General features: G+C 45.6%; 1 protein-coding gene across 2 annotated transcripts; it reads right to left on the reverse strand.

The window, feature by feature from the left end:
* Positions 1-918: 918 nt before the first annotated feature.
* On the reverse strand, positions 919-14,369 carry LOC144695325 (histone H3-like centromeric protein A). Of its 2 annotated transcripts, none has more exons than XM_078566226.1 (5): positions 14,277-14,369; positions 12,900-13,137; positions 8,025-8,143; positions 3,210-3,287; positions 919-1,195 (listed from the first exon to the last, which is right to left on the reverse strand). In XM_078566226.1, exons 2-5 carry the CDS (start codon positions 13,123-13,125, stop codon positions 1,061-1,063), a joined length of 558 nt encoding a protein of 185 aa, XP_078422352.1. In that variant the 5' UTR covers positions 13,126-13,137; positions 14,277-14,369; the 3' UTR covers positions 919-1,060. The 2 variants fall into 2 exon arrangements, with proteins under 2 accessions (XP_078422352.1, XP_078422353.1); XM_078566227.1 differs by having other exon boundaries at positions 14,281-14,328.
* Between the last annotated feature and the right edge of the window lie 539 nt (positions 14,370-14,908).

Here is a 14,908-nt window from a genome sequence, read left to right on the forward strand (position 1 = left end):
CTGCTCAACAGTCCAGCACCCTCCACGCTGGCTGTACCCATCCTGATCTAGTGACACAGCAGTCAGTGTTCATCTCACGTTGATCCTAATCTCGGATGCCAATCCCCCGTCCTATAACCAGGTGACCATCACCCCCTCCTCTAGTCGCTGAGGAAAGTTCAACGTGGATGGTGACAGAGGTGGGGGTGGGGTAGAATTACCTCAGCTCAGGGGCGCTGTGGGGGTAAAATGGTCAGGTAAACATCACTCCCCCCACCACCCCCACCCCTACCCTCCCCACCCCAAATTCTTTACAGTTAAAAAGATCTTTATACATCGTTCATTGGGCTGGGTAGAGCTCCAGAACAATAATCTAGGCTTCCTGATTTATATCGAGACCAGAGGCTGCACAAGGCTGAACTGGAAGTGGTACCAATACTCGAGAGTTTGTTAATTTAATGATTCCTCGCCTGCACTCCCTTCTGTCCAGATGGAGCTCAGGCAGCGGCAAGATCAACACACTAAGTTGCCTGTTGGTTAAACCTGCGAGTGCTGGTGACACCGAGTGCTAGGGCAAGCACTCCCCCAGCAAGCAGCACCCTAACATTTGTAGATCAACAACTGACAGCTCCACCCCAGCAGCACAGCCGAAGCCTGTGTCAGCAGCGGGTGCACATGGGGACCAAGGAATCAGAGTGGGGGATCTGTATTACAGATTGTGGAGAGTAGGTGCAACACCAAGTGACAAATCAGCTGCTCGGTACTATTTGAATCGCAAGAGCGATATAACGGATTGAAAAGTACAAAAAGCTTAAAATTTACAAGTCATAGAACGGCCAGGCGTCTACTTAAGCGCAGAACTAAAATAGCTACACTACAATAATGCAACGGGCTCTGTGTTAAGAGACAGTTGGCAGGGGCACTAAGCAGCGACAGTGCCAGACCACAGCTCCCATAGCCCTCATTCTCCACTATACAGTTTTAACTTGGTCTTTTTTTGTTTGTTTGGCAATTAGACAGCACCAATGGACAGGCGAGGGGGAGCAGATCAAAACTGAATGGAAAACTCGCTTTCCTTCCCTTAGCCCAGACCTTCTTGGATGCCCCTTATCTTGCGGGCCAGCTGCACGTCCTTTGGGAACAGAGTAACTCTCTTTGCGTGAAGGGTGCAGAGGTAGGCATCCTCCAGGAGCAGCACCAGAAATGCCTCAGAAGCCTGGGGAAAACAAGAGGAAGGACAAATCCGTGGCATTAGGATGCGGTGTTGGAGGGGAGAAAAGCAGTGAAAGGTAAAAAGGAAAGAAAAGATTTTACATTTATATAGTGCCTTTAGTAACCTCAGGACATCCCAAAGCACTTTACAGTCATTGGAAGTACTTTTGGAGTGCAGGCACTACTGTCATGTAGGAAATGCAGCAGCCAATTTGCACACAGCAAGATCCCAAAAACAGCAATGTGACAACAACTAGATAATGTGTCATTTTTTTTCAAACAGTAAATTGTTAAAGGGATAAATATTGGCTCAGAACACCGAGGGAGAACTGCCCTGGCTCTTCTGCACAGTAGTTAGTGTGTACTTATTACAAAATTCGACAGCTTTTAGAGCATTTTCATGTTGATCCCGTCACTCAGGATTACAATGGCACGGATTAAGGGTTGCCAACTCGGATCGGAGGTTTAATCATTACGTTACCCTTTCCCTCCAACTACCTCCCCCAGGCAAACAGCCTCCCTCCCAAATCAGTGGTCTGTTTATCGATTCTATAGGGATCTGGAATTGCTGATCTCTCAGGGTGGATTACCCCACTCTGGGTTAGACTTGTCGCTGAAGTTTAGTAACGCAAAGAGAAAGAGGAGGAAACCATTCACATCCAGCGGTGAAACAGAGGTCCAGCAGTGCCACTTACTGGGCACTGATGGTATTGCAGCCCTGACACCCAAATTGCTGGTGGATTTCATGAATTCTTTTAAAAGGATTCACTGAGGAACCTACAGGGTGACAGGACACAAAGTGAGGGCTGTGGGACTAAGCACGACCGGCCTTTCAAAAGAGCCAGCATATGCTCAAGGGGCCGATTGGCCTCCTCCAGTGCTGTGCGTTTCTATGATTCTCTAACACTGTTGTCTCCTTCCCATGCTCCATATCGTGGGTTTGATCATTGGGCTTCACTGTTGCTAGGCCGAACTGGCAGGATCTCTGGTGTGGGGTCATCCTCGATGAGAGATGTCAGCACAGGAGGGAGTGCCACTATCTTGTTTGGCATCCTCCCCTCTTGCTATGCTTAAGAACTTATAAAACAGGAGCTGGGGCTGGCCATTCAGCCCTTCAAGCCTGCTCCGCCATTCTGTAAGATGGAGGAGGATCTTCTACCTCAACTCCACCTTCCTGCACTAACCCCGTATCCCTTCATCCCCCTCATTCTCACTCGCTGACCTGCAGCTGATCAACTCTGCTTCTTGCACAGCGATTCTGATTTTTTAAGGCTCTCACTCCCATCCCTCGCGAGATTGCTCAATCCTGCTCATGTTGTTTATGACTTGTGATTTCCAACATTACTACAAGCCTTCCTTTTCAACGTTGCCGAAAAAAAAAGACATGACGCCAAAGCCCTTTGTCTTGTATTCATCAGGACAAACACAAGAATGCAAAATTTCAAACAATCATAAAATTTATACTACTGGAGAAAAGGATGTTGATTGGTTGGGCAAGTTGATTCTGATTGGCTGAGGCATTGCCATGGAGAAAGCAACGGGAAACTATAGGCTCCCCAAGCTTCCGGGTATTTCAAAACAGGAACAAGGCTTGAACATATTCTTTTTGTTTGCAGAGAATGGGTCCTGTGTATGAATGTATGTCGCTTCGAACATGTGTAAATGAGCTTGGGGAGCCGAGAGTTCACTGTTGCTTTCTCCATGGCAACACCTCGGTCAGAATCGACTTACCATGTAGCATAAATTCGCCTGTAGTACAAATTGTTGTGATTGTTTGAAATTTGGTACTCATGCATTTACCCTGCTGAGTGCAAGAGGGAAAACTTAGGCAACACGTCCGTCTTTTCAAGCTCTGTACTGGCAAGTGAATATTTCAAATCGCTCCTTAGCTTTCTTTGGTTTTTTGATAATTACAAAGGCAAAAAAAAAGGTCTTAATAAGGAATTAAGAGCCATTTCAGTAGACAGTTAGACTATAAATCAAGAGAAATGTGTTTTGTAAATATAGTCAGCCACTACCTCCTGCAATGCCAACAAAGCATTGACTTGCCATCTGAAGTCAATGCCCCGGGTGAAACGAGAGGCCACTTCACGAACCTGGAAAGAAAGAGTTCAGAAAGGCCATTAGTTTGGAGCGCTGAGTACCCCCTCTGACGCCCATAACCCTTTCTCAAACTGTTTGCCTGTTGGCGTCATCAGGAAGTATCCATACTTACAGAAAATACTTTGGGGGGGGGGTGGGGGGGTGCGAAAAATGCTAAAAAGGACAAAGAATTACAGGGGAATGAGGCAAGGGGTTTAATTGCACAGCTCTATCAAAGAGCCAGCAGAGGCACGATGAGCCAAATGGGCTCCTTCTGTGCCACTATCGCCACTGGGAAAAAAAATACAGCGGGGGCAAGAAAAGTGAAAATGAGCAATCATCAATCAGCCAAGAGACGTCGATGAAAATTCCCTTCACTTAGCCCCCCCAACTATTCGACTGTGGTAGGGCCTCTGTCACCATCTTTTGATTCCTGCGTTTACAGAATGGTTGGGCTTTGCAGCGTGGCGACAGGATATTGGAGGATTTGAAAAGCTGTATAGGTTCAGCTTCCCCTGATGCTTCTGTCAGACATTCCAAAAAGTCACTCGGAGCCTCTTCCTTCGTTCCTTTACTGATGATTTTAAGTTTCTGCTGTCCAATTATTGACTTGTGGGCCAGTGCCAGAAATAGATTCTCCCCAATTATCTTTTCAAAGATAACTTTCCAAAGATACTTGAAAAATCAAGAGGTGAACGAGAGGGAGGAACTTAAAACAGTCACTATCACAAGGGAAAAGATACTGGGAAAACTATTAGATTCTAAAGGCTGACAAGTTCCCAGAACCTGATGGCCTACATCCTAGGGTCTTAAAAGAAGTGGCTGCAGAGATAGTGGACGCATTGGTTATAATTATCCAAAATTCCTTGGATCCTGGAAGATCATGGAAGATCCAGCAGATTGAAAAATAGCAAATGTAGCAGCAACTTTATTCAAGAAAGGAGGGAGGCAGGAAAAAGGAAACTACAGGCCAGTTAGCCTAACACCCAACATATGGAAATTGCCAGAGTCCATCATTAAGGAGATTATAGCAGGATACTAAGAAAATCATAATGTGCTCAGGCAGAGTCCACATGGCTATGTAAAAGGGAAATTGTGTTTGATTAATTTATTAGAGTTCTTTGAGGAAATAACAAGCAATGTGAATAAAGGGGAACCTGTAGATGTGATGTACTTGGATTTCCAAAAGGTTTTGATAAGGTGCCACATCAAAGGTACACAAGATAAGAGCTCATGATGTAGGGGGTAACATATTAGCATGGATAAAGGATTGGTTAGCTAACAGGAAGGAGGGAGTAGAGATAAATGGGTCTTTTTCAGAATTGCAAGCTGTAACTAATGGAGTGCCACAGGGATCAGTGGGGCCTCAACTATTTAGAATGAATATCAAAGAATTGGATGAAGAGACCAAGTGTATGATAGCTAAGTTTGCTGATGATGCCAAGATAGATAGGAAAGTAAGTTGTCAAGAGGAGGTAAAGAGTCTACAAAGGGACTTAGATAGGTTAAGGGAGTAGGCAAAAAATTTGGCAGCTTGAGTATAATGTGGAAAAATGTGAACTTGTCCGCTTTGGCAGGAAGAATAGAAAAGCAGTATGGTTTTTAAATGGAGAAAGACTGCAGAACACAGCGGTATGGAGGGATCTGAGTGTCCTGGTATATGAATCACAAAAATTTCATTTTTCTTTATACATTCATAAATGTGGGCTTTGTTGGCTGGGCCAGCATCTATTACCCATCCTAGTTGCCCTTGAGGTGGTGCTGAGCTGCCTTCTTGAACCACTGCAGTCCAGGTGGTGTAGGTGCACTCACAGTGCTGTTAGAAAGGGAGTTCCAGGATTTTGACCCAGTGACAGTGAAGGAATGGCGATATATTTCCAAGTCAGGATGGTGAGTGACTTGGAGGGGAATTTCCAGGTGCTGGTGTTCCCATCTATCTGCTGCCCTTGTCCTTCTGGATGGTAGTGGTCATGGGTTTGGAAGGTGCTGTCTAAGGGTCCTTGGTGAAATCCTGCAGTGCATCTTGTAGATGGTGCACACTGCTGCTACTGTGCACTTGTGGTGGAGGGAGTGAATATTTGTGGATGTGGTGCCCATCAAGCAGGTTGCTTTGTCCTGGGCTGTGTCAAGCTTCTTGAGTGTTGTGGGAGCAGCATCCAGGCAAGTGGCGAGTATTCCATCACACTCCTGATTTGTGCCTTGTAGATGGTGGACGGGCTTTGGGGAGTGAGGAAGCAGGATTTCTAACCTCTGACCTCTTGTAGCCACAGTATTTATATGGCTAGTCCAGTTCGGCTTCTGGTCAATAGTAACCCCCAGGATGTTGATAGTGGAGGAGTCAGTGATGGCAATGCCATTGAACGTCAAGGGGCGATGGTTAGATTCTCTCTTGCTGGAGATGGTTATTACCTGACACTTGTGTGGCATGAATGTTTCTTGCCACTTGTCAGCCCAAGCCTGGATATTGTCCAGGTCTTGCTGCATTTGGACATGGAGTGCTTCAGTATCTGAGGAGTCACAAATGGTGCTGGACATTGTGCAATTATCAGCGAACATCCCCACTTCTGACCTTATGATGGAAGGAAGGTCTTTGATAAAGCTGCTGAAGATGGTTGTGCCAAGAAATCTACCCTGAGGAACTCCTGCAGTGATGTCCTAGAGCTGAGATGTAATGGGGTCAGGAGCTGAGTGACCCTAGCGAAACCCAAACTGGGCATCAGTGAGCAGGTTATTGTGCTTCTTGATAGCACTGTTGATGACCCCTTCTATTATTTTACTGATGATGGAGAGTAGACTGATGGGGCAGCGGTTGGATTTGTGCTGCTTTTTTGTACAACACAGACCCAGGCAATTTTCCACAAAGCTGGGTAGATGCCAGTGTTGTAGCTGTACTGGAACAGCTTGGCTAGGGGTGCAGCAAGTTCTGGAGCACAAGTCTTCAGAACTATTGCCAGAATATTGTCAGGGCCCATAGTCTTTGCACTATCTAGCGCCTTCAGCCATTTCTTAATATCATGTGGAGTGAATCGAATTGGCTGAAGACTGGCATCTGTGATGCTGGGGTCCTCCGGAGGAGGCCGAGATGGATCATCCACTCGGCACTTCCGGCTGAAGATTGTAGCAAATGCTTCAGCCTTAAACTTTTGTACTGATGTGCTGGGCTCCCACATCATTGAGGATGGGGTTATTTGTGGAGCCTCCTCCTCTAGTGAGTTGTTTAATTGTCCACCACCATTCACAATTCAATGGGGCAGAGCTTAGATCTGATCCAATGGTATGCAGACACAGCAAGTGATTAGGAAGGCAAATGGAATATTTATTGCAAGGGGAATGGAATATAAAAGTAGGGAAGTTTTACTGCAGCCGTACAGAGCCTTAGTGAGACCACATCTGGATTGCTGTGTACAGTTTTGGTCTCCTTATTTGAAAAACGATACAATTGCATTAGAAGCAGTTCAGAACTCATTCCTGGGATGAAGGGATTGTCTTATGAAGAAAGAATAAAACAGGTTAGGTGTTTATCCAACAACAGAAAATGCTGGAAAAATTCAGCAGGTCTAACAGAGAGAAAACAGAGCTCTGAAGGAGAGTCATACGGACTCAAAACATTAACTTTCTTTTCTCCCCACAGGTGCTATGAGACCTGCTGATTTTTTCCAGCATTTTCTGTTTTTGTTTCAGATTTCCAGCATCTGCAGCATTTTGCTTTTAGCTTGGTGTTTATCCATTGGAGTTTAAAAGAATGCAAGGTGATCTTATTGAAACACATATGATCCTGAGGGAACTTGATCGGGTGGATACCGGGAAGAACTCGTGGGAGAGTCCAGAACGAGGGCAGGCAGTTTAAAAATGAGAGGTCTCCTTTTTAAGATGGAGACAAGGAGAATTTTTTTTTTCTCTCAGTAGGTCGTTAATCTGTGGAATTCTCTTCCCCAGAAAGCAGTGGAGGCTGGGTCATTGGATTTATTCAAGGCTGAGTTAAACAGATGTTTGATTCATGAGGGAAGCGAGGGTTATGGGGCGGTGGGAGTGGGGGTGCAGGCAGGAATGTGGAGTTGAGACCACAACCAGGTCAGTCATGATCTTATCTACTGACAGAGCAGGCTCGAACAGTTTAACCTTGCTCCTAAGTCCTCTGTTCCCACGTTATCAATTTACTCACAATTTTACCTCCTCTACCCAATCACATTCCATTACGGTGAAAAGACCTGGTTTCTCCTTGTATCTAAAGCTTCTCATCCCTGGTAGTATCATCTCTATAATCTCCTCTCTTCCCTCTCTACAATCTGTACTTGATGGTGGGACACTCCAAAACTAGACATTGTGTTCCATCTGGTTCAGGTTACATTTCTGCTCAAGTCTCTTACCCTTATTTATAAAATTTAGGATTTGAGGAATACTTCTCCTAAAGCACTGCTGCTTCTAAGAGGCTTGTGTATCTGAAACCCCTCAAAGTCTCTCTGCTCGACCTTTTTTGAAGTTTTACCATTCCGTCCATATTCCGGTCACTTTTCTCTGCATAAAAGTGAATCGAACATCCAGCTGAACAATCTACTAATCTGTCGAATGCCCCCCCCCCCTCCACTCCTCCTTACATCATCAATGAAGAAAATGTTAATCTCCTGCCCCTGAAGCCCCAAAATTGGTTCCTATGTGTGTGAACTTATTCAAAACATGTTGCAGCGTATCACATGAGGCTGAAGTAAACTTTTAACTCTAGTCTTTTAGCACCAGCTTTTATTGTGACTCACCAGTCTGCCAAATGGTAGCTTGCGGATAAGCAAATCCGTGGATTTCTGATACTTGCGGATCTCCATCAAGGCCCTGGTGCCCGGGCGGAACCTTCTCCGTCCAGTAGGTGGCTGATCTCCTGCAGGCAAGACACATTCTTCACTAGACCGCTACCAAGGATCAAAGCCCAAGCTTCAGATCACCCCACACAGGAACGCTTTAACCTCGGGGCAGCACACTTCCCAGTATTAGTTGCCCAAGTGTGCACAGCAGCCCGGTCTTGGGAGAAGTTTAGCTGACGAAGCACTCGGTCGATCAAGTTTCTGAGGAAGGATTCCAGGACTTTGGCCTCATTGTTTAAGGTGCCAGCACCTCTATGTGGCCTTGCGGTGTTGGTTATTCAAAGATATGCTGATAAAATTGACAGCATCGCACTTCTCATGGTTACATCCTCTGAACGAAAGCAGTGATCTTTATACTGTCGATTAGATCAATATGCCAAACCTACATGGGGCTGAGGAAACAACTGATGCGTCACAAAAGGAGTAAAATGCGAGAAAAGGAGGAAGGATCTTGCATTTTACTCGATCAAAATCCTGGAACTCCCTCTCTAACAGCACTGTGGGTGGACCTGCACCACATGGGACTGCAGTGGTTCAAGGAGGCAGCTCACCAGCACCGGGAGTGGACACTGAGAAGTTGGTTTCCCGGGCTGGGAAATCTGGAACACTGGGGCACAATCTCTGGATAAGGGGCCGATCCTGAGATGAGAAGAAATTTCTTCACTCAAAGGGTTGTGAATCTTTGAAATTCTCTATCCCAGTGGGTTGTGGATGCTCCATCGTTGAATATATTTAAGGATGGGTTAGACAGGTGTTTGGTCTCTTAGGGAATCAAGGGATATAGGGAGCTGAGGGGTTGGGGGGGGGGGGGTGAAGATGGGCAGAAGATCAGCCATGTTGAATGGTGGAGCAGGCTCGATGGGCCATATGGTCTACCCCTGCTCCTGTATCATATGCTCTTACCTGTAATTTTTTTCTCCTATGAAACTGTGGTGTTTGCAATGTTCAGGTGCTTCATGCGTGGAAGTTTTGGAAATAGTCGTGCCCCAGGGTCAATTGGAGATCGACCATTACAGAAAGTACCTGTAGGCTGGCGGCTGCTTGTAAATCCCAGTGTGCTACAGCGCCCTCAGGTCCCCAGTGTTGAGAATAACGAGCAGGGTAGAGTGTCTAGAGGATTTATCCCAGTGCTCTACAGCGTCCTCAGGTCCCCAGTGCTGACAAAAACCAGCAGGGTAGAGTGTCTGGAGGATTTACCCCAGTGCTCTACAGCGTCCTCAGGTCCCCAGTGCTGAGAAAAACCAGCAGGGTAGAGCGTCTGGAGGATTTGTTGAATATTTAAAACTTTGCAAAGTGGGAGTAGCCGAAACATCATGGGTGTGTCCTAGGTAGAAAACTTTTACCTAAAAGAGTCTACCACACCAGATAGGAACAATGATAGATTTATGACGTAAGTAGGCTGTTTGACCTGTCACATCCATGCCGGCCATAGGAAAAAAATGGTGCTGTCCAGTCTAATCTCACCTTCCACTGTTGGTCCGTAGCCCTGTGGGCTAACAGCACCTCAAGTGCAGATCCAAGTGTTTGTTAAACATGGTGAAGTTTCTGCCTCTACCGCTCTTTCAGGCAGTGAGTTCCAGACCCCCCACCACCCTCTGGAGAAAAAAATACCCACCACCCCTGTAATGCTTTCCACCAATCGCTTTAAATCCATGTTCCACACCCTCCCCCACCCCACCCCCACCCTGCCACAGATCCTGGCCTCTCTGCCAAGGGAAATATGTCCTTTCTATCCATTTCATCCAGATCTCTTATCATTTTATTCACCTCATTTAAATCTCCCCTCAGCCTCCTCTGTTCCAAAGAAAACAACCCCAGCCTATCCAATCTTTCCTCATAGTTACAATGCTCCTCCACTCCTGGAGTGGACATCTTCCATAGTGTGATCACACCCTTCATGTTACACGCCATACTCTGGTTAACTAGTGTTCTAACATAGCCTCCCTGCTCTTATGTAGCAGAAGGAAAGTGTCCCTTGTGCCTTCTTATCCCCTTATCTACCTGTCCCCTTACCTTCAGGGATCTGCAGACATACATTCAAGGTCCCTCTGTCACTTTACGCTTGCGGGAACACACGTAAGGAAATTATTACATATAGCTGCGGATTTAAATATAGCAAACATATCATCCATATATCGGAAATATGGCAGGGGTAGGAGGTTGGGTGTCATTCCATCGAAGGCATGTTTCGCAAGGAACCCAACAAAGATGTTTGAGAGAGCTGGGCCTAGAGGGGCTCCCATGGCAACACCATCTATTTGGACATACATGGTGTCATTAAAACTGAACTCAACAGCGCAAGTTGCCAAGTTCGTGGGTTCAATGAATACTGATTCACGCAATAGTGGCGGAAATGGAGTAGTCAAGTGAACTCACCTTCCTTAACGTACTGGTTGAGAAATCAGCCAGGGGGTTCTCTACCACAAGGCTACCTTCACTGGTCAACATACACGTTGGAATTCTTACAGTTCCAAACGTTATAAGATTGGTCTTATCGACAAACTTGTAAATAAGGCCCTAGCCATTTGCTCACCATGCAAGCTTGATGCTGAAATAGGGCATATCAAAGATATCCTGTGGGATAAAGCTACCCTGATCAGATCATTTCACGCTGTATATCACGCAAACTCATGAGCTGGCCTAAGGCCGTCATTTTTGGCCCCGAAAAGTGCCCAGTCTACCTCAGATTACCCTGGAAGGGCAAGATATCTCAAAAGATTTGAGCATCAGGTGAAGCTAGCTGTTTCACGCTGCTACCATGCAGTAGCAACACGAGTGGTATTCGCCATTGACAACAGGATGCTACATTCAAGCTAAAGAGATGTTCTGCCTATCACACAAATGAATAATGTGCTACATGAATTTCAGTGCCAGTGTGATGCTGGATATGTAGGCCATACGTGTGAACATGTGAAAGACTGATGGATCGCATCAAACAGCATCTCTCAGCCACTGTTTGCAATGGGCAAGGTGCAGACTGTACCCAACCAGCCCATGCTTGCAAAACTCAAAACACAGTGTCCAGCATTAGATGTGATTCCGCGATTGAACAACATTTTCTAAATAATCCTCAGTGTGCTAAGAATTAGACTGACAACCAATTTAAGATTGTCAGTCAGGTTTGTAGTGTGGTGATTTGCGTGTACTGGAAGCTACATATATTAATGCACAGAGCCCTGTTCTTTTCACACAGAAAGAACATGTAGACATTGCGCCTGTTCCAGCCAGTGACAGCCATTCGCTGACCCATTCCTCAGGGCAATGCCTTGTCTAATCAGGGTCAAGCTGCCTGGTTTAAATTTCAAACAATGCTTGGCAGTTAACTGTTAGTCACCATCACTGGTGCATTCTCCAATGACAACACCTCTACCAATTAGAGTCCACTTGCCAACTAATCAGCACTCTCTTCACATAGAGTATAAATTGGTCTTTATCCGTTATATTGGTAATCTTGCAAAGTGTCCTGATGAATGCAAGATGAAAAGCTTCGACATGTCTCTTTTTTCGGCAGTACCATCTATATATCCCTTTGCAGGGAGGCAGTGTCATAGTGGTATTGTCACTGGACTGTTAATCCAGAGACCCAGGGCAAATGGTGGAATTTGAATTCAATAAAAATCTGGAATCTGGAATTCAATAAAAATCTGGAATTAAAAGTCTAATGATGACCATGAAACGATTGTCATAAAAACCCATCTGGTTCACTAGTGTCCTTTAGGGAAGGAAATCTGCTGTCTTTACCTGGTCTGGCCTACATGTGACTCCAGGTCCACAATAATGCGGTTGATTCTTAAATGCTCTCTGAACAAGGGCAATTAGGGATGGGCAATAAATGCTGGCCTAGCCAGCGATGCCCACATCCCATGAACAAATAATTTTAAAAAATTTGCTTTCCAACCAATCATCATCATATCATCAGCAAATTTGACTAAAATACAGTTGGTTCCTTCATCCAAGTCACTAATATGGTTTGTAAAAAAGTTTAAAGTCCATCACTGATCCCTGTGGCACTCCCCTAGTTCATTTGCCATCCTAAAAATGGCCCATTCATCCCAACCCTGTTTCCTGTTGGTTAGCCAATCCTCTATCCATGCTAATATATCACCACCAACACCATGAGCTCTTATCTCATTGTGTAGCAACCTATTAAGTGACACGTTATCAAATGTCTTTTGAAAATTTAAATACACCACATCCACTGGTTACCCTATATCCATCCTGTTTGTTCCATCCTCAATGAACTCTAACAAATTTGTAAAGCACAGATTTGATTGTTTCTTTAACAAATATCATGGCCTACTCCATTTTTATCCTTCTCTCTATCCTGTCTGCAAATCTGTAACCAGGAATGTTGAGCTGCAATAGCTGCTTTTCTTTAAGCCACATTTCAGTAATAGCTGTGATATCATACTTCCAAGTGTCTACCTGTGCCCTCAGCTCATCTGCCTTATTCAGTAGGCTGAAGTACATACACCACTCATCAACAGTCTATTTTCTAACTTTTAGTCCCTTGGCCTTCCATACTCACTTACTAATTTTCACCTTTGATTTTCAGTTTTGCATCTCTTCCTCCTGAATCTCTGCTCAGATTCCCATTCCTACTGCCAAGCTGGTTTGATCATTTTAGGGAATCATTCCATATTAGAATTTTTTGTTTTCACTGCCAAATCCTATTTTGGAAATGTTGTGGTCAGTCATCTCAGTTCATTAGGAGCGGGAGGTTAAAAGAGGGAGGGATAATGCAAGAACTAAAAAACCCTAAAATTGTCTTACTTGGTCTACGCCCTGGGCCAATTGGGGATCTCCTCCGGGGACTCGTTAGTGTCCTCCTCCCTCGTGGTGATCTTGCAGGAGACGCCCTCGCCGGTGACCTTTCAGTGGGTGCCCTGGCTGGTGACCTCCTCCTTGGCGGTGAGTGTGTAGGAGAAACTCTCAACGGTGATCTCCTTCTTGGCGTTTGCCCCCTCCGTCTGGCAGCTCCTCGAGGTCTCCCAGTCATTATTGTTGCAGTCTAAGATTGAAAGTTTGAGAAGTTAAACTGACGGTTGGGAAAAGGAAGAGACAAGCTGCATTAATGTAGGGCCTTGTCTCCAAGTGCTTTGCTTCCTGACTTCCTTAGGACCTCTCACAAGCCCAGCACATTCCAATGCGCTTTACAGTCAATGATGTATCATTTCAGTGTTGTAATGTCGTAAACTTGGCTGGCAATTTAGACAGCAGCAAGATCACATAAACAGCAATGTAATAACATCCAGATCATCTGTCTTTTAGTCATGTTGACTCAGGGATAAATATTGACCAGAGGCACAGGGCAAAACAATTCTGCTCTTCAAAACAGGGCAGTGGGATCTTTTACATCCACCTGAGAGGGCAGATGGGGTTGTTCCATCTCTAAGTTTATCTTACTACCCCTGCTAACAACACAATCTCATTCCATCACCACAGCCTCTCCCTTCATTCCTGTTAGCATCTGGATGGAGACCCTTACCATTCAACGACCACTTTACCAAACTCAAGCAGCATTCAACAACAACTTGCAATGATATAGTGCCTTTTGCATCCCAAGGCACTTCACACAAGCGATTCTCAAACAAGAAATGACACCCAGTCACATAAAGGAGATATTAGGGCAGACGACTAAAAGTTTCTTCAAAGAGCTGGGTTTTAAGGAGCATCTTAAATGGAGCAAAGACCCAGGGTTTAGGGAGGCGAAGCTAAGGCTGAATTGAAATAAATCAGAGAATCTGATCTGCACCCTATAGCTTTAAAACCTGGGTTTGAAGGAACCAAAACTAGACAGGAATACCTATTATGATGCCACTGCTGTGGAACATTAAAATGCACTTGCTGCAAATGCGGACTTTTATATATAAGTATATACTATATACACATACACACAATATATATATGTATAATATACATTTCACCGATGTTTAATTCCCAGCACACCACTGCAACAATCGCTAAAAGCCTAGGCCGCAATCTGACAACCCCCTGACCACTCTGGGGCCTTTTAAACCCTTGAGGCCTGGACATAGCTCACCTGGAGCACCCTCTCCCCTCCACAGCCTGAGCTCACCTGCCGCCCCCGCGCCTGCGCCGCACTGCTTACCTGCTCCGCTACCCCTGCGCCTGCGCCCTGCCTCACACCTACCTCCTGCCCCGGCTCACCCGCTGCCTCTCCACGAGCTGCGGCTCCGTCAGATTCAAATAATGCGGCTCGCGCTGTCGCCAGGGCAACCGAGGGGGCCGACGGTTGGAAGCAGCGTCTGACGTCTGAGAGGAGGGGGCGGGATGGAAATGGGGGTGGGGCTTATTCCTCTCCTTCCCTCCAATCGGGGCAGGCGATTAGGGGAGGAACCGCCCCTTTACTCCGGGCCTGCGGGTGATTGACGGGCGCACGAGGCGGAGACCTCTTGCAGAGGCCCAACCCCCAGGATCCTTTCGATTGGTTAAGAGTCATAATGGACAGCCGAAATAGCCAATAGTATTGCGGGACGTGAGTCTGATTGACAGTTGAGGTTTGATAAATGGCCACATCTTAGTGCAGCAGTGAGTGTGGAATGCACATGTAAATGAAGGAAACAAAAGTATAACATTTTACCCCTTAGTTTTATTATGATTTGGAACTTATTGTTTGTGCCCTTGAAAAAGGATGCATTTATGGTTGAAATGAGTCCAACGATGATTTTGAAAAAGATTTGCACTGGTATAGCACCTTTCACACCCTCAATACATACCATTGAACTTCTAAACAGAGACTTGACTTGGATTTATATGGC

This window comes from Cetorhinus maximus, chromosome 21 (genome assembly GCF_964194155.1).
Source record: "Cetorhinus maximus chromosome 21, sCetMax3.hap1.1, whole genome shotgun sequence".
Lineage (NCBI taxonomy): Eukaryota > Metazoa > Chordata > Chondrichthyes > Lamniformes > Cetorhinidae > Cetorhinus > Cetorhinus maximus.

Coding starts and splice junctions, on each gene's coding strand:
- LOC144695325 (XM_078566226.1), bottom strand. CDS start 13,125: ATGACTGGGAGACCTCGAGGAGCTGCCAGACGGAGGGGGCAAACGCCA. Junction 3,288..8,024: donor AGCTACCATTTGGCAGACTG/GTGAGTCACAAT, acceptor CTTTCTTTCCAG/GTTCGTGAAGTGGCCTCTCG. Junction 1,196..3,209: donor CTTTGTTGGCATTGCAGGAG/GTAGTGGCTGAC, acceptor TGTTTTCCCCAG/GCTTCTGAGGCATTTCTGGT.